We start from the raw sequence: 26,348 nt of genomic DNA, 5'->3' as shown, positions 1-26,348 counted from the left end.
AAACTGTCTTAAAACCCTTTTTTTACAAATAAAACAAAATCAAACTTCGTTCGCTTTCAATTTGTTTTTAATTAGCAAATAAGCTGTTGAAAAAAGCTATTAGTGATAAAAACTTTGTAGAAGTGGAATTAGCCCGAGCCATGCTTGTAGGTGTTATGAAGGTTGAAGAAGTTGAAAAGAAATCAGCTGACGCCATTCAAAAGAAAATAGATTAAAAAACAATCTAATCTAAAACAAAAATGATATAACTTCCTATGGTTATATAGTTACTATTTTGAATGTGTAAATAGTCAAGAAATGCAATAAAACACTGCTTGAGTTTAAATAGTTAGTTTAGCTCAATCGCCACCTAGCGAGTGTTTTCAACGATGTACAAACAATGCCATCTATTACTTTACAAATTAATTTACACAAAGCATATACTACAAAAATGCCATTATACGAATCTTGACTGGACGTGCGCGATTGCCCCGGTAAACCAGGAGCCCTAATAGAACAGTACGTTTTGTTGGTCGCTCCTTCCGAAGGAACCTCTCGAAGACAACGACTACCTGGTTGTGGGGCCCATTTCACCCGTCGTTATTTGACAACCTAGGAGCTCCCACTCATCAGGGGCGTAGGAACCGGGAGGGGCAGGGGGGGCAATGCCCCTCCCTAGAATTTGGATGGGAGGGGCAACTAATGTTATTGCCCCCTCCAACCTTTTGGCCAGTTTAAATTTCAGTATTATCCTGCCAATTTACATAGTACTAAAAAGTACACATGCATTCGGAGAATGCAACACTCCATTAAAAATTCAAAAGCATTCTCCAGACCCCCTGTTCGTTTATCCCCCTCCAACTTCTAGAACGTTCCTACGCCCCTGAGTACACGATTCATAAAAACTGCCCTCAAAATGGCAGCCATAGCACAAAGCTACAGAGCGATACTACTCTATTGTGGCTAAACCAAGTTTGTCCATAAAAAAGTTGTAGTGACATCATTGCTTCGAAGAATTTTTCACGGAAAAATACGTTTGGAGTTCTTTTCGATTGCACTCTTTACTTAGGAATTATGTAATCATTCGTTTAATATTTATGTTTTCTTTCATTTTTCCAATTAAAATATGTTGCAAGTTTTTATATTTTTGGTCAATTTACATTTCCATTAAAAAAATGAAAATTCACGAATCCACCATTCAACACCTACTTGCACGAGTTGTAAAATAAACAAACAAATAATTTAAATATTCTAGCGATTATGGTTTTTGAAACGATTATCTTTCTATAGCAAAAATAAACGTGTTAGATTTAGAGTCTGCAGATTGCGTCATAGTGTATTACATTTTTATGTCATTGACGTATTTGAATTGACGGCTTTTAAAATTCATTTTGCGCGTGAAAATACCTCTACATGTTATGGTCAAAAAAGTACGCAAAGAAGGCTATGTGCCCAAGACATGTACCTGTAGTGTCACGCGCTAAAACGTCATTTCAAAATCCGTCAATTGTGTAGGCGAATATGGTCTTAAACTAGCGGATTGCGTCTTACATTGTAATAATTAAACGTTCAATTCAACAAAGATAGTCTTTCTTACAGCACGTGGTGTTGTTATTGAAAAACCAGTTGTGTCTAATTGTCATTCCGATAACAGAGTCGGCGTCGTCAAGGTCGCCTATTCAAAGATTGGAGTCTACTCGGTCCTTTCACCTCTGAAACTAGAGATTTATTTTACAGCAAAATATTGATAAGGTTGTAAAGATGTTAGGCCTTGGTAAACACGCTTCTCGTTCCCGCGGTTCAAAGATGTTTCTAAATATATTTTTGTATCAGCTATGAATGATAAACTGGTTTTATATTAAGGAGTGGGCGAGCCCGGCGAGGTAACGGAAGGATAATGAAATGTTTATAGGGACGCGTATTTATCCATGGACACTGTATCTCTAACCGGACGGGAAAAGCAGCCTCAAAGAGGTACCCCCTCACTGTCCCGTTGCGTCCTACTTCGTATTAGCTTAAATAGTCGGCCGTACTCGATTCGCAGGGCTGTCAAGGTCATTCGAAATAATGTAAACCCCCATTTCAAACGAAACGTTTTGTCGACCACGTGACGAATTATATGGCCTTGACAGCCCCTAACTTTCAAAATTCTTGAACCTACCCCCCTTTACAGAGAGACGGTGGCGGGGGCAGGTGATATGGTGGAAGCTACAGCTTTTCCCGTCCGGTTAGAGATACAGTGTCCATGCGTAAATGAAGAAATATCGGCCGTTATCTAAGCATTAATTTTTCAGATAAGCAAGCTCTTTTTGACGTGAAATAGTCCCTCCACAGATTTTGTCGTCTACGCGTTACGGAGCCGGCTGTTGTCAAACGGGGCGTATTCGCAAAATGGAGGAGTGGTTTTTCGCGTTCAGTTACGTGTCGTATTACTTTTACGAGATTCTGACGATTTTCATCAGTTCTTTGGCACTGAAGAAGTTATGGAATCGGATATTTCACGGGTATAACTTGCCTCCCGGGCCTTGGGGCCTACCTCTGGTGGGGTACTTCCCCTTCGTGAGTGATTTACCGCATTTAACGTTCAACGAGCTTGCCAAGAAGTACGGGCCAGTGTTTAGGTAAGTTTACGTTAATTTTTCATTATTTACGCTGGCTAATTTCGCCGTATTAAACGCTTAGTTTAAATATTGGATTTCGATATTGCGTTGTCCTGAATGACTTTGAATCTGTCAAAGAGGCCTACCAAAAGGAAGCTTTGAGCGGAAGACCACCTGGGACATTCAAATTACCATCCAAATGCGAAAGTAAGCTCGTATCTCTTCCACCATAAGCCTATCATAAGGTCAAGGCCAAATTTTTGACGATCACCAGGGCCGTCTTATCCATATGGCAGACTCTTAGAAAGTCTGTACACCGATTACGCCGGATTACGCTTATATTAGCACTGCCAAAGGCAGGGACTTCAAAGTTTACGCGTAATCCCATTAGTACAGTCAAAGGTAGGGCTCTGTACACCGATTACACGGAGTGATCAGCCCCTCGGTGGCTGCTCTACCAAGTAAGATAATATTTTAGATGTAGAAATTTTTAAAAAGATGATGTCGCTAATGCCCTACCGTCGTACGTTAATTTTCTTCTCACTAGGATAACGCCGTTACCATGGGCCCCTATGGTAGACCTTTACTTATGGGGAGATTATGATAGGCTTATGCTTCCCTTATAGTTCCATATATGTTGGTACAAACAGAGATACCAGGTATGAGCTAGGAACAACAAACACAAGGAGAACGCAGCTAGCCTTTAAACAAGCTAAGGCAGTGTTGTGTACAAATTACAAATTTCATTGGACGAGCCTTTACGCTGAACGTTTTACGGGCGGGGGAGGGGATAAAATATCATAATTTTCCCTTTCCGACGGCAGTAGGCCCTAAAGCGTCTAACCAATGAAAAATTCTGCACAAGAAAATCCACGACTTTTGACGGGTTGCGTTCAAATTGTGGGGGGTACAGTGTTTGTTGCTCCTATGTATAAGTGACGTCCCGCAGCCCAATCGGAAAATCAAACTAGCCCTAAAAATCACCCACCGTCAAAAATGTTTTTTTTTTTTAAATAGCACGAACGTTTTGGCAATTTTATAGCCAAATTTTCATAAAAGAGTGTAAAATTTTTTAATAGCCATAATTTTCGGTCAAATAATTACTATATTTTAACTGTATTAACAATAATAAAACTAAAACAACTTTAAGGCTTTAACTAGTAAGAGCTCTAAACAGTTTTTCAGTTCGGAGAACTGTTTTTGTTATAATATATGACCATTTATTAAAACTCGAAAATTAATTTTATCTTCATTCAAACATAGTTGTCAATCTTAACATGTGACTTTAATGTGAAAGATTATTTATGGATCACCCAACAACAAACTATCACTTAAGCCCAGTTCACACTTTACATTTAATTGGACCACTTAATGGTATTCAACTAATTGTAAGCAAGAAAATTGTATAGTGTGAACAGAAAAAGTGGGAGTTATTATTACAATTGTTCTGTTCACACTATACAATTTTCTTGCTTACACTTACGATGGGAGTGGGATACAATTAAGTGTCCCATTTAATTGTATAGTGTGAACTGGGCTTTACTTACGTTCTTTATGAACGACCTCCAAAACTAACTTCCCGTAGCGCAACGCCGCATGCGCACCAATGAGAAACTTGAGAGATAATGAATTCCACGTGACGTCACTTCCGGTGATGTTGAAAATTGATATGACCTGATATTGGTATCATTCGATTGGTCTAAACGTGCTCTTACCAAATATCACTAATTTAATGATCAAATTAGAAGCAAGAGGCGTATAAGATTAAAAACTAATTTTGAGCCTCTCCCAAATTAACATGTATAAGACAAAATTACTTCTTAGTCTTATACGCCGTTTGGTTCAGATTTGAAGGTTAATATTTGGTCTGTGTTCCGAAAGCGGCTAGAGAAACGGGCGGGGCTTAAATTACGTCGAATGTCAGACGTAGAGTGTGTTTCAAATTGATTGGCTGGCTGCCGTCGGAAAATATTGACTGCTCATAAAATTAATTTAAGAACGTTCTTTGCGAAACTAATTTAGTTCCGCGTATTAACACTTATTTAGATGGTTTTAAGAAAGTACCGAAGGTAAATACACTTTTCGAGACAAGGCTTAATGGCGTGGACTACGTGCCGAGTTTAGTTTTTCACGTCGCGACTCGCGAGTGAAAATTTCCGTTGCAAACCACTCCCGTTTCTGAAAGGATTATCAGCGGCACCTTAGCTTTCCTTAGACTTTCTAAATATTTACATTTATAATATTTTGATTGTATCAATTTCCATTTTGGGGCTCCAGATTTTTCCGAACAGAATGGGGAACTGTGGAGGGATCATAAAAAGCTGTTCCTCGCTTTCACCAGGGCGATCTCAAAACCGGAATCGAGTGGAAGATCTTCACTGGAAGATTGTATCGCTGTAAGTTTTATAAAGGTCATCGTTTGAAATGTTTTAATTGATGTATTTAAAACTTGAACCTTTGTAGAACGAAGTAGAGCGATTTATGTCAAATATTGAAAACTCTCTGGGCTCGCCTGTCAATGTCAGGGAAAACCTGGTTGACTTCATGTACAAAGTGGTTTTCGGTTACTTGATGGGTAAAGATATCTCCGAGGGTAACCCTGATATTATTAGGTCCTTGTCAGCTCAACATACTCCGTTGTTGTACACCGGTACCGTTAAAGCATTGGGTCAGTCCTTCACGCAGCTAAGCTTTTTCACCAAAAGGTGGGAGCCTTTGGGAGACGCGTTCACTGAAGCCACCATCGAAACGGAAGCGGCACTTAGGTTGGTTAATATCTGCTGACGCGAAACATGCCATGCCTTAAGATTATACTTTCTATTTTTAGAAAAGTAATTGAAGAACACAAGCACAAATTGAACGTTGAGGCGCCCAAAGACTATGTTGATTACTTCTTAATTCAACAGAAAGATAGTCCAAGCAGTTCACTGTACACAGGTTCTTTGAGTGAAAGACTAACTTATCCATATATCCTTGTCATGACGTATGTTTTCAGATGACATCCTTGTGGGAAATCTTCAAGTTCTGATACTCGGAGGTAGTCATACCGTTCGAGGCACCCTGGAGTGGTTGTTCATGCTGCTCGCGCAATACCAGGATGTCCAGAAAAGAATATACCAGGAAATCCAAGCGGAAGTTGCCAATGGTGAAATGCCTACTTGGGAACTTAAGAATCGTCTAACGTTTACGTACGCCACCATTTTGGAAAGCATACGCCTGTTCACTTTGGCGCCTGTGAATACGCCACGATGGTAATTAATTTGTCAGAGTCCTGTTGACTATATTCTTTTACTGGTGAAAAACATTTGACTACAGGGCCACAGAAGATACTACGATTAAGGGCTTCGATATTCCCAAAGGTACCGTGGTCTACTCGAATAACTGGATGGTCAATCACGAGCCGAACCACTGGAAGGACCCGCTGGACTTTGCGCCTGAGCGTTTCTTGGACGAGGACGATCCAAAGAAAATGAGATCGTCAGAACGCGTCATATCCTTCTCTTATGGTAATCCTTCTCTTATGGTAATCCTTCTCTTATGGTAATCCTTCTCTTATGGTAATCCTTCTCTTATGGTAATCCTTCTCTTATGGTAATCCTTCTCTTATGGTAATCCTTCTCTTATGGTAATCCTTCTCTTATGGTAATCCTTCTCTTATGGTAATCCTTCTCTTATGGTAATCCTTCTCTTATGGTAATCCTTCTCTTATGGTAATCCTTCTCTTATGGTAATCCTTCTCTTATGGTAATCCTTCTCTTATGGTAATCCTTCTCTTATGGTAATCCTTCTCTTATGGTAATCCTTCTCTTATGGTAATCCTTCTCTTATGGTAATCCTTCTCTTATGGTAATCCTTCTCTTATGGTAATCCTTCTCTTATGGTAATCCTTCTCTTATGGTAATCCTTCTCTTATGGTAATCCTTCTCTTATGGTAATCCTTCTCTTATGGTAATCCTTCTCTTATGGTAATCCTTCTCTTATGGTAATCCTTCTCTTATGGTAATCCTTCTCTTATGGTAATCCTTCTCTTATGGTAATCCTTCTCTTATGGTAATCCTTCTCTTATGGTAATCCTTCTCTTATGGTAATCCTTCTCTTATGGTAATCCTTCTCTTATGGTAATCCTTCTCTTATGGTAATCCTTCTCTTATGGTAATCCTTCTCTTATGGTAATCCTTCTCTTATGGTAATCCTTCTCTTATGGTAATCCTTCTCTTATGGTAATCCTTCTCTTATGGTAATCCTTCTCTTATGGTAATCCTTCTCTTATGGTAATCCTTCTCTTATGGTAATCCTTCTCTTATGGTAATCCTTCTCTTATGGTAATCCTTCTCTTATGGTAATCCTTCTCTTATGGTAATCGCGGTTAACGCTGCGAGTGGAGTCGGATTTAATTGTCGCGTTTCCACGTTGCAGGTAGACGGGAATGTCCGGGAAAACAGCTAGCCATGATGGAAGTGTTCCTACTCTTAGCCAGGACCGTGCAAAAGTACCGCATTCAAACGGTGGAGGGACACGAGCCGTTGGACGCTGTTCAAAAGACAATGATCTCAATGCCAAGCAATCCTCACGTTTTGTTTCAAAAACGCGCTTGACAAGATTGCTTCATGTTCTTAAAATTTGTAACGCGAAAAATAACTATACTAGTTTACGAATCTTTGAATAACATTTATTAAATATAATTTTATTTAGTCAAGAGTGACTGGAAAGATTTAGTTCACCTCGAAAGCTGGGAAAGAAACCCAAATTTCTCAGTTTCGATGCCTCCCCGCAGGTGAAATGACTTTCTCTCGGGGCAAAGCAGGGCCATACCCAGCAACCGAAACTCGGGGATGCTCATATTATTTTTAGGGAGGCTAATACCTTTACCCTAAACCATTAGCTCAAGAAATTAGCTAATATTGGCTTAATTTTTTCTTATTATTTAGAGGTACCTTTTTGGGGCTGACGTATTTCGGGCGACCCATCCTATACGGGCCTGAAGCAAAGTCTTCTAACAGGACACCAATCTCACTTTATTTCCTAAAAAATATGGAACCTACCTTATTGAATCGGGACCCTGCAATTGCTTAGTCAGAATCTCGACCCTGGTCACTCGGATATGGAAACACGCGCAGCGGTATCTTTTATGAAAGAAAATGCGCCATCGAATTATTTGCCCTAAATTAACTTTAATTTACTATGACTACATACTGTTAAACTCTAGTTGAGTTCGGCACGGTCAACAACGGGATAAATATAACACGTTCGAAAATAATCGACGTCCGAGACCTATTCACTCGTGGCCTCGGTAGTTCAATGCAAGTGACGTGGGCGGGGGGGGGTCACCCAAAGGTCGCGGGTTTCATTTCTGAGCGAAGCGAATATCAAAGAAAATCTATTGAAAATTCCTGGCTGTAAATTATTTCTCAAAATATTCCAGTTTAAATTCATTTGTGTAGCTCTCAATCACAAACCTATTTCTTCTTCGGTATAATTCAGACATTCCAAAACAGACCTTTATTAATACATAATTTATACAATACGATATCTTTTTATATTTAAAAATAGTATCTGTTTAGAGGTTTACAATATAATAATTGATGGCGATAGAGAATAGAAGTGTGTCTCAATAAATTTAAAAGAGTAAAAGTAAAAGAAGGTGAGGGGTGGTAGACGCGTAAAAAGAACCCTGCTAAAAACCGCATAAAAATACAATTAGTACACTTTTTAAATCGAGTTTTCTTAATCGATTTAAAATAGAACTACAGATGGTAGGAAGATTTCTTTGAATCCATTTTAGATAATTTAAGAATCATAGCTTAAGTGGTTCGTGGTTATAAAAATATAATGATTAATGTGAATGGTAAGTCCGTTTCGTTTTCAAGACGTTTTCTTATTTTTGGACGGTTCAATTTCGAGCGATCGCTTCATGCTATCTAAAAGGCTGTGGTAAGGTCGTTTCAGCAAGTAATTTCGCGCCCTTTGGTTGCACTCCAAGTCGTAAGCTCGAGCCGTGGCCTGCGCTGATCGAAGGTAGATTTCGGATCGGTGGCGGACTTCGGTGGTATTTTGCGGCTGTAGGGCGCTACATTGAACGTGGGGGGAGGTAAACGGAAGAGATTCGGGGTCATCGAATACTTTGGCCAAATCCAGGCGGAAGTTACAGTTGTCCATGTAGTCTGAGTTTGAGACCAAAGCGTTTTGGACAAAGGCTTCGGGCATTTTGCGGACGGGACAGAAGACATTTTTGCCCAGGACGAAGACCATCAGATAACAGCAGGCTCTGTTCTTGTGGACTGTAGAGTTGCACGTGTCGCAGGTTAAGGCGATGGAGATCTGTTCTTCGACCCATTCTGCGAGGAATGAAAATGGTCATTTGAAGTTGATAATTTTCTACTAGGTAACTCGAAATTATCCATTGCACTTACTAGCTAAGCTGGGTGGTTCCTTCCATAGTGGACGGGCGGGTCGTAGTCTGGAAATGGTTGGACGACCACGGACCCTTGACAGGACGTCCCCGAAATAAGGCATGGCCGCTAACTGTCTCGGTTTGTCCACTTCATTGTCGCTTTCTTTGCCATATTCGTCAGTCGCCAGACTTTCGAACGTACTGGAAAACATTAGTTACGCTTGATTATTTATAAAACTCGCATTTCATACATCAACCCGAACCGTAAAGGCTATTATTAAGGTAACAAAAATTATTACTATAATCGGCTACTTGTTTTGAAGTACGGACGCGCTTACGTTTGGTAAATGGTGGTGTGTAGATAAAAAGCGTGACGTTTCCTGGTACCAAATTTGCATATACAGGCGCTCTCGTGATTGCGCAAAACTTATACGCGCCGGGGTTTTTACCTCGAGTTACAATTATATTGTCTTTAATAAAGCGGTCGTAGAAAACATCGTGTAGGAATCGCCGTGAATGATGTTTTATTAATGCAAAACGAGAAATATTTGATAGAGAGATTCGGGGTTAGCTGGAAAAGTTCTCAAGGTCCAAGTTTTCGAGTTGCGTAAAATAGCCGTTTCTTCTGGGAAACCAGACGAAATCCTACCGCGCTATACAAGTTTTCTAACTCGGAACCGGCGGGTACCTGTTATGGTCGGGATATTGTTGTCTTAGTTGAGTCCAGGTATTCTCCAGTCGAGCCACTGGAGGACATTGTACGCCGGCTAGAAGAGCTTTGGAAGATTGCCAGTTTTGCATCAAACGACACTTTTCGGCGGCCTATTAGAAAAACGTGATTCTCTTATAAGTCGTTTCAAAAGATGCGATTTGCTATATCCGGGATGTTCAAAATCAGTTTTAAGTGTTTAGTAAGACTAGTTTGATTCGTCGTTAACAATAAGGGGTTGTTTTCCACCTACCTCTATGATCAGAGCGATAATTTGGGCTCGTTTAGTGGCATTGTCGCTTCTGAGAATCTCCGTGGCCACCAACGACGTTGTTCTCTCGTAAAATCGCAACAAACGGAATAAATTCGGACATGTTTCCTGCAAATATTGGTGGACGATTAGGGTTCACCTTAGTTTCAAATAGATATCGCCACAAGCGTAAGATATAAGTTCATAAACGTGAATTCAATTGTGCCACTATGAAAAAGAGCAGTATGTATATTTTACGACAGAGAATTCTCCGCGTGGACCATTAATATTAAACATGTACCTTTGCAGGCTTGAGGCACTTTCCAACGCGAGCTTAATTCTTGCCAAAAACTGCGTGACGGCAAAAATTATACCGCTTATATTATTTCGCCAAAAGATTTGACACGTAACATTTGGGATACTTAATTATTATATACCATTTTTTCTATGTGTAATAGTTAAGAATTATCTATTGCACTACGCACTATTTTTTCTACTGAAAGGTTAGATTGTACAATTGGTGTTTTTTTCCTAATTGTGCCCCCCCCCCCCCAACCAAAATCCATACTACGCTACTGTAGACATTCCAAGAAAATGACCTTAAAAGTAGACAGATTCAATATTTCTCTCGAAAACTTATGATTAAACGTGATATGAATTGGGGAAAAAACAACATTGTACTTGACAATATTACTTGTTAGGGAATTTGAAATTTCGCAAGTAAAATTAATAAAATATACAAAGCGTTTTGTAGTTCAAGCACCTTGGACCTACCATTGACAACCACAAAAAAACCGCATTTTACTAACATCTTTGGTGGTCAACAATTTAATAACAGTGATGATTTTTGGATAATGACTAGACTCACGGATAATATTCTTCAAATCCAGTTTCTTAAACTCCAGGGGATGGATTCGCTTTAATACGTTATAATTAATTTTCTAATTAAAAATGTAAAACTATTTTAACCACTAGAGGATAATAAAATTACTGAATTACGTTTTTGAAGAATAATTTCATTATTCTGTAACATATTTTTTATTGAGATTCTTTGAATGTTAATAGATATAATTACCACTACACCGTTTCCCCCGGTAATTTTACAGATATTAATCGGCTTATAATGTCTTAATTCTGAATTTATACGGTAATGGAAAAACCCAAACGGCAAATTATGTAATTAATCGTTGAGAGGGAGAAGAAATCTAACCTTGAAACTTTAAAAATTAGTTTATGATTTTCCTCTTGGAACCGCGAAATCCTAAAATCAGAATAAATCTGTTTGTCTCATTTAAATATACGTTAATAGGCTTATTATCGTACAATAACATTCCTAACATAATTGAAAGTCTTCGTCGCGGAAAAAACAATTTAAATTGATCGGCCGATTTAATTTCTTTTACGGAACCCTAACTCCACAAACCCCGTCAGCCCTGTTCCATTCGAGTTTTAAATTCCTGCCTTACTTCCCCGTTATTAGCGTAACAATAGTTTTTCGGGATAATAAATTGTGAAGGGAAAAAACAACTAACTTTCACTTATAAGTAAAAACGTAAAATATGGAAAGTCACGGACTTCCATATCTTTGGCCTCGCTTTGATTTTTGGCACTCCATAAAGCACCAGTGACTAGCGCGTTTTGGCGTTATTTTTCGCGTCGAAAATCACTTTTTTCCGTGCCTTTTGTACGCTGATATTAGCGTTGATGTTCTGACCCACTAATTCTTAATTATCCATTTTCATCCATTGTTATTCCTCATTAATGCGTTGGTTAATTCCGAGGTATACCTTTACTGAAAATGTTAGGTAGCTGTTCGGGTATTTTAACAGCGTTGGTAGATAAGTAGCCAAGGTAAAATAGCGCACTTGACACGAAAGCCAATGTTCAGGCGCGTACCAGATGCGACATTGGTCTTTTTCACGGCCGCTAATCTCGTACCGTTCGGATTACGTGGAAAACCAATTATAAAATACTTCCGTTGCGACTGTTTACTCGCTCGCCCAAGGATTCCTCCCAACAATACGCTTCTAATTTACTCGTGTTGTTTGTGAGTTGTATCGGTGGGATGTAATGATAATTTACGCGTCTAGGTAGGGATAATGTCGAGCATCAGCTAGCTTCTATATGTGTCTAGGTCTAAAAAACAAAAACGAAAATCCGTCAGCTAAATCCTTGAATCACTTTTCACACTATACTTCGTTTAAATAAATGACGCGACGTTTCAAAAGAAGAAATGAAATAATAAAAAAAGGTCCTAAGTCGTCGCGTCACGCGTCTTTTGTTTCAATTGAATGAAATATCCTTAAATTTATGCCTATCATCTCGACGGTAGAGTTATGATGTAAGAGACGACCCTGAAAAGACGCGCTATCCTTACCTCGCTAGATATTCTTGGCTTCATGACATAAGTCACAAGCTCCACCGGTTCCACCGCCAGCAACAGCTCTCTACCGAGTAGCGTTAATTCTTCCGCCAGCGATTTAGCCGAGAAATCGGACAGATCCGTTGAATTTTCGTCTTTGGACCAGTCATCTAGCTTTCCTAATAGTTGATTCTATTAGTGAAATTGCGCGATGGGCGATAAATGATAATGCCATTACTTACCAGTCACTTTTACAGTCGGCACAGTAATTTGACTGAACCAATGATTCCTGGAATGTTATAATTGCTAGATGAGTTATTTAAAAGGACGCGAATGAACCCCCCGCTTTGATTTCAATTTGGTGAAATCCGCGACAATGTTCTCGGAGATAATGGCCCTAACTCGCCCAGATAAGATCCTCTTTAGCTTTATATATTTTGGGGGGTAACGCGTACGCAGCCCCCCTAGCTTTTGTCGCAATCTCCGTGGCCTCTCTCGATGTCATGGGCAAACAGCGGCGTTGCCAACGCGTCCCCTTATCGGTCCACTCGTAAAATAATAACAAAGTTAAACCCGAAACTCAATTAGCGTATATTCCTGGACCAATCTGTAAGAGGGGGTGTTTATTTCAACGCGTTTTGACAGTCCGCCTTCTGCGGGTGTACTAATGCCCTTGAATTTAGTAAAAGTAATTACCTGAAAACTAAGAGTTTCGTTTCCAAACTGGCTCTTTTAACCGCCGTAGTTTCCGTGAAGCTCTTGACCGCGCCGTTGGGTTTAGGGCTGTCTTCCTCGCTGGCCAGCCAAAAGGTCAAAGCCCTGCCGGTGTCCGACGGGGAACGAATCAACAAAGTATCGGAGATTTCCGTTTTTGGTCTGGCTTTGTGAAGTTTGGTGGCGTCCAGTTGCTTAGCTTGACGTAAGTCCGGTAAAGAAGCGTTTCGTCTCAGTAACGCTTTGGTTTTGGCCTCCGGGAACTCCTTGGACGTGACGAGTCTTTTCGAAGGAGTTTCGATCTTCGTATTTGTCCGAGGCATACGCAGGCTAGGCTGAGAATTCCACTTGCGCAGATGAGACAGTGGTAAAGTAGAGTTGGCGGCGAGAATCAGTGGCGAAGAACAGCCCAAAGACGGTTCCATCCAGATGTACTTGATGGGGAGGTTGATAGAATGGTTCACGACCCTTTGGCCTCTCTTCAATGGCGTTCCGCGTACTTGGAACCTGACATCCCGGTTGTTAGTCGACGGGATGTATCCTTCTTTCTCTAGCTCCGGGGCGCCGTCTACGATGTCTCTGTTGTCTGGGATCAAGTGGCTCGAGGGAAGGTTATAGCTCGGAACGGGTTTTGAGGCGAAACCGTGACTTTCGTCGTCAAACTGCCGGTTGTGGTACTCATTCAAGACCGGCCCACGACCACTGCCCTCCAAGTATTGGAATCTTTCCCGGCTGACCTCCAAGAGACGATTCTGTTTCCGACGGCTGGACTTGATGTCGTAGCTGGTTGCCCTGAAGGCTGGACGCGTATTGTTGTTGTTGGATGGAAAAGCGTCGAGCGAACCATCGTTGGGAATAATCAGGTCGTCCTTGGGGTTCACGGTCGGCGAGGTGATGGTGTCTCCTTGAACCGGACTCCAAGAATTAAGCGTTCTGGCGGTTCGCGATAGAGCTAAGTTCGGCATGATCTTGAAAATGGTTTTTGTACCTCAAATAAGTAAATGTAAGTTGTTAACTCTGAAAATACAATAAACAACGGTATATTATGAGCGTGTAGGTTGAGATCAACAACAAGTGTTGCGGTACCGGTGAAGCCTTACAACACGCATTGAAAGTAAACGAGGCTGCTGATCTCGTGTTTTCATTCGACACTTCAATATTCTACCACGTTTCATTCGGGTGATTTTAACGCGTCCAATTTAGTTTGTTTAAAAACTGTCAGGACTGACGCTGAAGATTAATTATTGCTACCAGAAGTAAATGAACCGAAGTTATTGAAATAGCGCTTAGAATCGGAGGGCGTTTTCCTTATGAAAATGATGAGAACATCGAGTCAAATAAAAGCTAATTTCCATCCCCGTCTTTTGACGTGATAAATTGCACGTGGGAATTGTTGGTATAGCTATTTCTATATATAAAAAATGGTTTCATAGAAACAAACTTTTTTTTCGGCCCTGGAGCACACAAAATTTCAAATTCGAGGTCAAAATGTAACTTCATAAGGAAAACGCCTCCAACATGGAGAGTATAGCAGTCTGATAACTACGGTTCATTTACTTCTGTTGCTACTGAATTAATGGCTTTAAAAGTCGCTTGATGACAGACCTAAGGTGAAGCCCTGGGTATTAGCCTAGCTGATTATTATTATTATTATTATTATTATTACTTAAATTGACAAATACGCTGATCGTTACAATTAAAATACCCGACGTGCCATTTCCATGTTTCGAGCAAATTAAAAAAACGATTTATAAAAGTTAATTTATCTCCTGTCCAATTGAATCAAAAATTCCATAGACCAAACTTACAGTTTTGACTAGAGAAAAGTGAATATTTTGAATATCAAACTTGTATTTCCGCGAAACTATGATTAGCCCGTATTACCCGGAATTTGAATTGAACTTTCCTCGAGTATTAGTTAAACGCGACGTTTCTATTCGTAATCCTCATTACGTAATGAAAGTGTTTACTTAAATAAGGTGTACGTTCGTGTACCGTTAAATGGAAATAGGATATCTAACGTACAATTACAGCATAACAGAGCGAGGACTCCACCGCGAGCTGACCTCTCTAAAAATGCCTCTGACTGAACGGTAATTAGATTTAAATTGCCGCGTTCGGAAAACCCTGGACCCTCGAGGCAAATATTGTTTGAGAAATAACGTAAATAATATTTAGGTATCGAACTATGAGTTTGCCGAGTTTCAGACACTAATTACACCCTTTTAGACGAATTAAATAGGTTACGGCGCGAATGGGTTCTAGGGTAAGGTCTCTTTTCTTCAAGCGCTCTTTTCTCTTCGCGAAGCGGTATCCACCCTCATTTTCACGGAATGTTTTTTGGAGCAACGCGTATTTCTCCATTCTCGATTTTTGGGATTTTTCCGATGGGCTTTCCCGGCCGATACTTTGCGAAACGCTAAATTCCCCTTTTAAATTAAATCGCTACTTTAATATTCGGTTCACTTTTGAAGAGATCGTTATCAGATTGGATATTTTTTTTTTATAAACGACGAATACGTTTAACTTTAAATTGATCTTTGGAAATATTTTTTTATGTAAATTAACTCGGGGTTATTTAATCGTGGTTAGTGTAGTTCAAGTATCAAAGCATTAATGGAAAAATACAAAAATGAAATTTCGTAAGTACTTTATCGTTTTCGTACGTAACATTGGTAAAACCCAGTATGTCAAAATATTAGCCAATACATTATGTATACGAAAATTAAATTTGACGTTTCTAAATATATATTCAAAAATATTTTTTTTAAATATTTTTTATTTTGGAACGTTAAAAAATGCGTAATTATTTAAACAAAGGGTTTATTTTTAAACTTCGTTAACTTTTAAAAATCTAGAGGTTTGTGATAGTTCCATTAAAACTCGGAATCCATTCACGAAGAGTGTAATATAATATTTCCTTTTATTTAAAAATAACAAAAGTAATAAAAAAGCGCTTACTTTGAGTTTTGGTCGTTGGTAGTTGTAGATAATATAAATATATATTATAAAATAATTTCGACTTATGTTAAATCGAATAAAATGATCTAAGCCCGTTGTGGAACAAGGTCCACGGGCTTCTTCAAAATGAAATAAAAACGGCAGACACACGCGACTTTCAATTGGAATGCAAAATACCTAAATGATCGAGTCCGGAGGATGGAAGAGGATTTTATTCGAACTCGGGAACAACCCCTACACGGAGCCGAGGTACTCCTGCCGCCCGACTATGAATCCCTCTCTCCTCCGTAGCTCACTCTCTCTCTCAAGATCGCAACCTTCGCTCGAACAGCTGCGAATTATGAATTATAACTTTAACTTTTACCATTGTCCTCCCCGCTTGACAGACTGTTCAACTTGACACGCGCGGTTCGCTGTCGTGCCGGCTTGATTGGTTAAAGACTCTAGGCGGCTAATTTGAATAAAGCTTTGACTTTCGGGCGACGTTATCGGTCATCTAAGAATTCACGATTAATATTATTATTATTATTTTAATTTCTATGCTAAGTTTATTAACATTTAATAACCCGAGTCCGTTTTCACCACTTTTTAAAAAACGGGAGTACTGTGGCGTAGTCAGATCTTAATCTTTTAAATTCTGTTTTAAGTAGTTTTTAAGAGATCTTATCGGGTGTTTTCAAACGAACTTCTTACCGGCTGGCCGATTATTTTCGCCTTTTAACCAACTACATATGTAGAAATGTATGATTATATTTAAATAAATATATCGTGGGGAAAATATTTTTTGTTTAAAAAATCTCGAGTAAACAACATGAAGTGTTTAAGTCTGTATTTGAATTAGATTGCGCGTGCTACAATTAAAATAGCCTATCGTAGGAATAAAGATTTCTCATAAATCATTGATTGACTATGGTTAAGTGAGGATTTACCCAACTTTCACTTGAGCAGCGTTGTTACGTATTATTGCAAAATATGGCCAAATAGTAAATTTTCCACGAATTCTCGTTGAAGCGCGATTTAGTTGCCGTTGTTTCTTTAAAACGAAAGAAATCTGCACGAATAAACCTGATCTTGAAAAAGGGGACCGGCTGAAACGATAAGGGCATGAGTTTCACCTTTCTTCAAATTCATTTTTACGCTATTGGGTTTTTAGCCGACGTCTAGGCTATAAAGTTAAAAAAATATATATATTTTCACTGGTACTAATCTCAGACCATTTATACAAAACAAGACTCGAAATAGCCTCGTAGAAACGCGATTAGTTTGATTAAAAGTCAATTAAGCTTTAGTATTAACTTAAAATATAATTTTTTTAAGAATTATGACGAAGGTTCAATTTAATTAATATTTAGTTAAAATTTTAAATATTTTACGGTTTATTACGAATATCCGGTTTGAAGGTTTTTATTAAATTAATATTTATTAAAAAATATAAAATATTTTAATCGTTATATTTAAAAGGTACCGAATGTTATGCAATGTCGTAATTTGACAAATATTTTGCGTGTGGTGTTAGATGTCTCAGTTCTAATAGACGTGAAATTGCAGAACAACATTTCAAGGCTTAAAATTTACCATAGTAATTAAAATTAATCTGCGTAGGGATATTTACGTATTTTGAAAGCATATTTTTTCCGTCGTAATAGCTTCAGAAAAATTCCCTTATATTTATCTTCATCAATAAATATCAGCAGGAGCCTAAAGCAGATACAGTTACATAAGGATTGTTAAATTAAGAATACTTTAAAAATCCACTTTTGTACAATAAATTCTTTTTCAGTTTCTTAAAACTGTGACGTCATTTGTCAGATAAGAGACAGAAATGATGTGACAAGAAGGTTGTTTTATTTTCAGATATATTTTATTGAATTCTTTATTTTTTATTTTTGACATTTTAAAAAAAATTCTATTTTTAACTTCTTTATTTTATATATTTCACTATTTTTATTTTATTTTCTGTATATATTTTACCATTTTATTTCTATTTTAAAAATTTTTGAAGCGCAGCAAGCGAAGGTTTCTTATCAGGGACTCAAATTACGAAATGTTATCAGCGTCGTAGCTGTAGTAAAAGTTGGGAAGCGGGAAGTTAGGCCTGAGTCGAGTTTTTCAAACGATCGTGCGCGAGGTTATACTGATTATTGAAAATACGATTTAAATTTTCTAAATTTCCACGAGAGAGGCTTACCACTCTACCACGGTGTACAGGCAATCTGCGTACTTAGCGTAAACTTACTTCGTGTACTCTTCAAGTAAGTTACTTCGAGTACTCTTCACGTAAATTACTTCGTGTACTCTTCAAGTAAGCTTAGTTCGAGTACTCTTCGAGTAAGCTTAGTTCGAGTACTTTTCACGTAAGCTTAGTTCGAGTACTCCCCGCGTAAACTTACATTGCGTACTCCACGCGCAAGCTTAGTTCGAGTACTCCCCACGTAAACTTACATCGCGTACTCCCCGCGTAAGCTTAGTTCAAGTACTCCCCGCGTAAGCTTAGTTCGAGTACTCTTCGCGTTAGCTTACTTCGTGTAATCTTCACGTAAATTACTTCGAGTACTCTTCGCGTTAGATTAGTTCGAGTACTCCCCGCGTAAGCTTAGTTCGAGTACTCCCCGCGTAAGCTTACTTCGTGTACTCTCCGCGTAAGCTTAGTTCAAGTACTCCCCGCGTAAGCTTAGTTCGAGTACTCTTCGCGTTAGCTTACTTCATGTAATCTTCACGTAAATTACTTCGTGTACTTTTCACGTAAATTACTTCGTGTACTCTTCACGTAAATTACTTCGAGTACTCTTCGCGTTAGCTTAGTTCGAGTACTCCTCGCGTAAGCTTAGTTCGAGTACTCCTCGCGTAAGCTTAGTTCGAGTACTCCTCGCGTAAGCTTAGTTCGAGTACTCTTCGCGTTAGCTTAGTTCGAGTACTCTCCGCTTAAGCTTGCTTCGTGTACTCTTCGAGTAAGCTTAGTTCGTGTACTCTGCGCGTTAGCTTACTTCGTGCACTCTTCGCGTAACGATGTACATATTAAGTTTTATGTGACCAGCCCCTCTTTTATGTTTATGTGTGAATTCAAGCAAGTAGCGAGATGGATACTTTTTTCTAAGAGTATATTATATACTTCTGGCTGTAGATTTTGTTTAATGACGACAGGCATATAGTTTATAATGAAAATTGCACCCCAAGCTGAACGCGAATGGATTATTTTCTCAACAAAAGTAATTGAGGTGACGGCTGATTTGCTAAAATGAATATAACTACATGTCTGCCTTTAAAAATTGTCACGTTCATATAAAGAAAAACATTGTGCTTGTCTTCGGAATAATTTCGCTGCTAATTGGGCGTTCAACTGTACTAGAAAGAAGCTTCATTAATGCCTTCTTTGGAATGCGAGCTCAAAGTTCGAAGAATTGTCCTCCCGCCCTTATTCTGGTAGAAGTTGTCAACAAAATCTAGAACTTTATACTATTCTTCGTACTGAGAATAATTTAACCCTGATTACTTTTATACCATTTTTATCGGGGTTTCTCGAGGTTTTTACTTTTGCTTGTGAGAATTCGTTTCCAAGCGGGGATTGGGAATTTTATTTCGGGTTTGATGATCTATTTATTATTTTATTTTTAAAGATAATCGGATCTTCTAGATTTAGGGTGCATCAACATTTCTACCACCAAGTTTAACAAAACCTAGCTGTGATTGTCGCTAGTTACGTTAACAAAAAATTCGTAACGCCAATGGCGGATTACCCTAGTGGGATAGTGGGTATTCAGAAATTACATAGCAGATTGAAAACGCTTTTTCATAATGTGCTTAAGTTATAGCAACACTGCGCCTATGGCTTCAAAGTAATACAATCAACCATTTTTCGATTTAGTTTCTACTCTCCTTAACGACAATTTTACTAACATTACCGCCATCTATTGCTTTTAAAAATTTAGCACTGAAAGAGGCTGCGCGTGTTTCGCCACTGAAACCTAGATAGGGAGCGGCTAAAGTAGACGCTATAGTTTTTCCTCATCGTTATTGGTAAATTTGACTTTAAAAATAATGAGACTTGGATTTTAATATAATTTTTGCATCGTTTGCTTATATTTTGATAAGGTTATTTAAGATAAAACGTCCTTATGACTTTTTAATTTGTCTGTAGCAGACGCTAGATCATAGGTGTTACCTCGGAGAAGCTAGCGCTACCTAGACTCGTCTCAGTTGCGAATAGTTAGGGAGAATGACTTTCATGATAGGATTTTTAGCGTTACAAACAATCCAGCTAGCAGTGAGTTCCTGCCGCGTACGAAATTTGAAATCTTCAAATATATTCGTCCAGATTTGAAGATTTAACCGGAATTTCATAAATTTACAAAATTGGCAAAATTTCCAAATTTTATATGTGATTTGCAAATTTCAATGAGATTTAATAGGAATATGAAAATTTGGATGAGATTTGATAAGGATTTTGAAATTTTAATGAGATTTGATCGTGATCGTCATTTTAATATTTCAATAATTTGACTGTTTTTCGAAAATCTATAGCTCTTTCGAGCTCGGTTCACATTTCTCTCATTTTCTTAGTGTTCGGCAGTTGATTAATTTTTATCCATGCATAAAATAAGCTCGGTTATATTTAAATAATATTTATTTAAATATCCAATAGTTGAATAAAAATTGTAAAATGTTTAAATAATAGAAAGTGAATAAGCCTATTATTTAAATAAAACAAACAATTATTTAAATAAATACCACTTTTATTCAAATTAATGCTTGGTTGCTTAAAAAACATAATTAAATAAGTTAAAATGATATTCGTTTTACCAACGTTTTTTTAAATAAATCGGAAAATTTGTGGAAAATGAATAAACAATTCCGAACACTACATTTTCTCATATCGATTCAAGGCGCTTCAAACCGTTTTCGTCCATTGTTGCGTTCACACTAGAGACTTTGAGAACCGTTTTCGATCGTTTTTTTTCTTCCGTATATCTTCTAAAAACGCTTCGAAAGCAAGTTTATGTCATGGGTATGTCAAATAACCCTGGCTGGTCAGAAAAAATACCCAAAGCCTTTTCTGCATCATCCTTAAACGCTTTTATAGGTACAATTTGCCGAATTTTTTCAGGTATTTTTCAATATCTAACACGTTCAATAAACGAACAAGACAGCATTCCGAGTCAAACCCAGTAATCTTTAAAATGTGTTGCAATTGTAGTGGTAATTTAATCCAATCTCGATTTAAAAGAAATACCGTCCGAATCTGCAATATTTTCTTCCATCTCAAACGAGCGAGCGTGGATAACGGATGAAACACAAAAGTAGAGCTACAATTGAACCCACCCGACAACATAATTTATTGGAAAACTCTTTCCAAGACGACTTCGGTGTTTGTAATACTCGGACCGAGCGAACAACCGAGACAAAAACCAAAACGGGGCAAAATTCAAGGTCGATGTATTGGTGGGTGAAGTAGAACAACGATTTATACAAAAACAATGTTAATTAGACTAAGTTGAGCGCTCGAAGTTGAGAGAAGGAATCCCAATTGTTTTACAAATATATAGTATGTGAACGCTATGGTTGATCCGAGGACAGACCCCAGCGACCCACCCTATAAAGCCGAGCTCGGATATTGCCTCGGATATCTTAGCGAGGGCGAAGAAAATATCGGTGCGATTTTTATTCGGGTTTTTATCGATATTTTTTCCCGACGTTGACTTAGATTTGTAAATTTGTAAATTTTGAAGATTTCTTAAATTTCCCGTAGAAATTTATGAATTTTCTCAAGATTTTATAAAATTTCAATTGAAACTTACGAATTTTCGCAAGATTTCATAGAAATTTGCGGAAATCCATCAAATTTTATAAGATTTATTAAATTTTGAGAAATTTGTCGGAATCGATAAAAAATTTAAATTGTGCCAACAAATTTGAGAAATTCGAAATATTTTAATAGATTTTCAAAATTTGATAAGAAATTTTAAATTTTCAAATTTTCAAATAACTGGCGTGTACGAAATTTGATAGAGTGTCGGACCCCCCGGATTTGGGATTTTTCCTATCCATTTATGCATCATTAGCCGTTTTAACCCTAACTGTTGAAGAGTTGTGTGACTTGTGTCCAATACCGCGGCAACGACGACGGACTACGCTGTACGTTATACTAATACACATACACAAATGCCTTCTATTGTAATAATAAAAAAACGGGAACATTGTTGCCCTAGGCTATCAATGGAAACCATTACGATTAATTGAATATCATGCTACTTAAAATTCATTTCGTATAGAAATTTCCTGTAGCCAATCAATTTTTGTGATTGCGTTTTATTTGCCTTTCCTCGGTATAAATTGTACTCGATGATAAAATTGGCGAATAAGTAGATAAGTCCATAATGAAAAGGGATAATAAAGCTAAACCCTAAACAAATTTGAAGAAATTTAAAAACCTACTAATAGCTCGTACCGAGAGGTCTTCGAGCGGACAAAAATGCGAAGCTCGGACCAAATAGATTGTACTCGCACATTGAGACAGATCTGAAAACCACCCTAAAACATTTTTACTCTTCTCAATAGTTCTTTTTATAAAATAACCTTGGCCATCTTGTTGAAATGTTGCCTCCCCGCTTCAGCTGTGGATCCGTTTTCTCTCCCACTAAAGAGCTTATGAACTCATTCTTAGGCATTGGCTGAACTACTCCAGGGCAACATTTCAACAAGTTGGGCAAGCGTAAAGACATTTTATAAAATCAACTATACCAAGAGAACAGTCGAATGAAGATTACGTCACAAATGTAAGAAGCGAAATTTCTACTTTCACGGGAAATAAAAAAAGAAATAAAATAAAAAATACAAAAAATTCTATTTGATTCGCGACCGAAACGAGTCTAGGTGACGTAACGGCGGTAGCTTCTCCGAAGTATAGCGTCTATGATCTAGCGTCTGCTACAGACAAATTAAAATGTCAAAACAACGTTTTTCTTAAATAAACTTATCAAAATGTAATCAAACGATGCAAAAATTATATTACAATGCAACTATCATTATTTATAAAGTCAAATTTACGAATAACGATGAGGAAAAACTAATAGCGTCTGCTTAAGCCTCTACCTATCTAGGTTTCAATGGAGAATCAAAGGGGGTGTCGTTTTCGGTCGCGAATAGAGAGATAATTATCAAGATGAGAGCGAGTGAATCCTGAGATTGGCAAAAAAAAAGTAATTCTTCGTGAGAACCAAGGATCGAACCGAGCCTCGGCCATTTGGAAAACCCTCGGCCTCGGTCCGAGGGTCGTCTAAAAATAGCCGAGGAACCGAGGATTTTTTCGCTCTTATTAAAAACATGAATAACTGAAATTTTGGCCCATTTTCTACCGTCAAATTTATATCTAAGGAGAATGAATATGTGGAGACGATCGTCCGGCTACCGGCACCTTGAACGCTTTTTCCCCTCTCTTGCGCGGAGGAGGAGTCAATACTCGAAAGTTTTAGTTTTAGTTTTGTAACTTTTGTTTTCGGTTCTTTTCGTGGGAACCGTCGAAAAGCGAAACATGAGGGGGCGGTGCTGCTTGGAGGGACGAAACACCCAGTGGCGTAGCTAACACCCGCGAGGCCCCCCCGTAAAACAATATTCGGAATTTTATCCGGTATCTAGTATATACTTTAATATGAATTTAGGGGGCCCCTAAAGCTCCGGGGCCCCCCCGCACTGCGGGGTCTGCGGGGGCCTTATCTACGCCACTGTTCAAACATCTACAATATTTGATATTAAAACTTTTATTTGGAAGCTTTATTTATCCATTTGACCCAGTGGCGTAGCGTGTATTTCTTTCACCCGGGGCAAACCCTAAATTTGCCGCCCCCCCCCTTTATTTTCGCAACTAAGCAAAAAATCGGTGAAAAATTTGTGATACTTTGTTGGTCTGCTGATTGCAAAAGGATTCAAGTCATTTAAAAATTAAAATTTTATTTTGCATGTTTTTAGCAACGCGAACTCTTTAATGAAATGGTCAATATTAATTGGTACCTCTTGTTCGATTGTCAAGAAACCCAGATTTGTTAATCTCAACATGCACATTGTAGACCTTTAATAATTTTTTTATAATTTTTCTGATACACGATCTCGGCCGGCCGCGTTCGTTTCAAATTTCCAGGCCACTGGCCGCCCCCTACATCTAAGCCGCCCGGGACCATGGCCCCCTTTGCCCGTCCCACGCTACGCCACTGATTTGACCATTTAACCGTTGCCTCGGCCTCGGCCTCGGCCCGAGGCAGTTTTTCGACCCTTGTTCGATCCTTGGTGAGAACTAGTAATATTTTATTACAAGATAGTCGTTAAAATTACAAACCAATAGTATCGATTCAATACCAAGTGAATATTCAGTCATTCAGGGAATCCCGTAGAGAAATGTCTTCAAAACGAAGGAATGCGACTCAGTGGCGGCCTAAGGGGGGAGGGCGGGGGGCGATCCGCCCCGGGTACCAGGGCAGCAGGGGGTGCCATCGGAGAAGCTCGAGGGGGGGTGCAAATCAGAACGATTAAACTTGAAGAAGACGGACCCGTGAAAACTTCTGCATGGTCCTGGGGGGTGTCACAAAACACTGCCGCCGCCCCGGGGTCCCAGCCTTCTTAAGCCGCCACTGATGCGACTTAGACTAGGCGCCCACTGGCTCTCTGTTTCGTATCCGTCCTGCCTTCCACAAGGCATTGTCTCCGTTACGAAGCAAAGGCTTGTGGAAGCCAGGACGGAGACGTTACGAGGAGCAGTGAGCGCTTGGCCTTACAGGTTACTCTCCAGATTCTTTGTTCTATGGAGTTTGTCACAGTCACACCGTCGCGTCCGAAAGAGCTCAGGGTTTCAATGGTTACGCGTTCTTGAACATGATCCTGATGATCTTGTGAACTAGAGTATTTGTAATTCTTGAGAAGGGTCTGAAAACGAAGAGATCAAACGAGATGGCGCTTGTGGCTCAAGCATTCGCGGTGAGCCGCTACGTTTGTTAAAGTGCTCCCTGGTCCGGCTAGACCAATTTTGGAGTTTGGAAGCATGGCGGGCTCCCAGGTTGCCCTTGCCATCAGTATCCTTGATCTGGTATTGACTACCAATGAACACCTATGACGTTGAGCAACTCCCCCCTTTGGGTAAGAGTGACCATAACGTCATTGTCTTCAAACTAGCTAGTCCGAACCAGAACCACGAGCCCCAATCCACTCGCCTTTGTCGTGATTTCTTTAAGGGGGACTTCGAAGGATTTCAGTCATACCTTTTCGAATTCAACTGGAATGACGAACTCAGCGCTGAAGATGTGGATTCATGTTGGGGCAGTTTCTTAGAAATAATTCACCGTGGTATTGAACTTTACGTCCCTTACCGTAGACCGAAACAGCAGAGGCCGCTACTTTCTTCCCCCAGATTCGTTAAATCGCGCCAGCACAAACAAATTAACTCGTCATTATGACCAGTGGACCCCCAGATTTGATTTAATTTACTGGTCATCGCCCAAAATAAACTGGTCTTTGACCAACGCCACTGCCTTATTTCCAACACTGTTCGACAAACTATTTGCGGGCGCCTTCACAGCGCAACATTACGAAGGATGTACGTAAGCCATAGAAATATTTAAATATGAAAAAGCCGCGATGAGCTTCCTTTATGAAAAAAAAATTGAAAACCAATTGGAAATGTATTGGTTGAATTGGAAAGCTATTTGAAATTTATTGGAATCGTTAAACCATTAAATTTCCAATCGAAAAATTTAAAAGGTAATCTGTTGGACGAGTCACGAATGACAATTCAATTTTTAAACCGGAAATTAGAAGCTTGAATTGCGAAGGTTTCAACTTGAGACCGATACCCGAAGTTATTTTTTGAGGAGAAACAGGTAAATTATGACTACATTGGGTCACAGCCCAGCTACAAATCGTCCTCAATGGCGCACCAAGAAAAAAGTCGAAAGGTGGAAGGCTCGGATGAAAGTAACAAGTAAACAAATTCTATGAAAATCAGTATGTTCTGGAGGGGGCCCCAGCTGCGTGCGCCACTGATCGTCCAGACTCACGTCTAGACACCAAATATTGAACTAACTGTTCACCCTGCTGAAAGTATTAAAGATTCCACGTAGGTGAGATGAGTAGGAAAGCTACGTGTAAACGTATTCGAGGTGGCGGTTTCGACGGGTTGAATGCGTTGAGGAAACCATTTTAAGTAAGAAGGTGAGGGCCAAAAGTTGACATCATAATGTGCGAGAGCCTCTCCTTGGCTACCATTAGTTTAAAAAATGAGTATAAGGGCAGTAGAGTGGAATGTACAGTGGAGTCCCTTTCGATAATCCACGGAAGAGTAGATAGAATAGAATATAATTTATTGAACTGAGTTACATAAAAAGCGCAAGCGCTTGTTGGGTCAG

The 26,348-nt window shown here is 39.0% G+C and overlaps 2 protein-coding genes across 4 annotated transcripts; one reads left to right on the top strand and one right to left on the bottom strand.

Moving 5' to 3' along the window:
• The first annotated feature begins 2,161 nt into the window (after positions 1–2,161).
• Positions 2,162–7,275, top strand: LOC149923001 (cytochrome P450 1A1-like). Of its 2 annotated transcripts, XM_090163686.1 has the most exons (8): positions 2,162–2,600; positions 2,662–2,786; positions 4,857–4,975; positions 5,043–5,344; positions 5,407–5,516; positions 5,575–5,830; positions 5,895–6,085; positions 6,996–7,275. In XM_090163686.1, the coding sequence occupies exons 1-8, from the start codon at positions 2,371–2,373 to the stop codon at positions 7,172–7,174; spliced, it is 1,512 nt and encodes a 503-aa protein (XP_090019812.1). In that variant the 5' UTR covers positions 2,162–2,370; the 3' UTR covers positions 7,175–7,275. The 2 variants fall into 2 exon arrangements, with proteins under 2 accessions (XP_090019812.1, XP_090019813.1); XM_090163687.1 differs by lacking the exons at positions 2,162–2,600; positions 2,662–2,786 and adding an exon at positions 4,056–4,648 and having other exon boundaries at positions 4,831–4,975.
• A 461-nt stretch (positions 7,276–7,736) lies between these two features.
• LOC149923000 (uncharacterized) lies at positions 7,737–24,786 on the bottom strand. Of its 2 annotated transcripts, none has more exons than XM_090163301.1 (8): positions 24,726–24,786; positions 12,988–14,022; positions 12,534–12,580; positions 12,307–12,470; positions 9,933–10,058; positions 9,659–9,792; positions 8,990–9,171; positions 7,737–8,914 (listed from the first exon to the last, which is right to left on the bottom strand). In XM_090163301.1, exons 2-8 carry the CDS (start codon positions 13,968–13,970, stop codon positions 8,442–8,444), a joined length of 2,109 nt encoding a protein of 702 aa, XP_090019427.1. In that variant the 5' UTR covers positions 13,971–14,022; positions 24,726–24,786; the 3' UTR covers positions 7,737–8,441. The 2 variants fall into 2 exon arrangements, with proteins under 2 accessions (XP_090019427.1, XP_090019426.1); XM_090163300.1 differs by lacking the exon at positions 24,726–24,786 and adding an exon at positions 15,967–16,557.
• Between the last annotated feature and the right edge of the window lie 1,562 nt (positions 24,787–26,348).

This window comes from Leiobunum rupestre, chromosome 11 (genome assembly GCF_980474605.1).
Source record: "Leiobunum rupestre chromosome 11, qqLeiRupe1.1.hap1, whole genome shotgun sequence".
NCBI lineage: Eukaryota > Metazoa > Arthropoda > Arachnida > Opiliones > Sclerosomatidae > Leiobunum > Leiobunum rupestre.
This window is presented reverse-complemented; position numbering and strand designations above follow the sequence as displayed.

Excerpts from the sequence above, each read along its gene's own strand:
- LOC149923000 (XM_090163301.1), bottom strand. The coding sequence starts at position 13,970 with ATGCCGAACTTAGCTCTATCGCGAACCGCCAGAACGCTTAATTCTTGG. Across the intron at positions 12,581-12,987 it reads ACGAAACTCTTAGTTTTCAG|GAATCATTGGTTCAGTCAAA; the intron begins GTAATTACTTTT and ends ATAACATTCCAG. Across the intron at positions 9,793-9,932 it reads TTATCGCTCTGATCATAGAG|GCCGCCGAAAAGTGTCGTTT; the intron begins GTAGGTGGAAAA and ends TTTTTCTAATAG.
- LOC149923001 (XM_090163686.1), top strand. The coding sequence starts at position 2,371 with ATGGAGGAGTGGTTTTTCGCGTTCAGTTACGTGTCGTATTACTTTTAC. Across the intron at positions 5,345-5,406 it reads GAAACGGAAGCGGCACTTAG|AAAAGTAATTGAAGAACACA; the intron begins GTTGGTTAATAT and ends TTCTATTTTTAG. Across the intron at positions 5,517-5,574 it reads AAGCAGTTCACTGTACACAG|ATGACATCCTTGTGGGAAAT; the intron begins GTTCTTTGAGTG and ends GTATGTTTTCAG.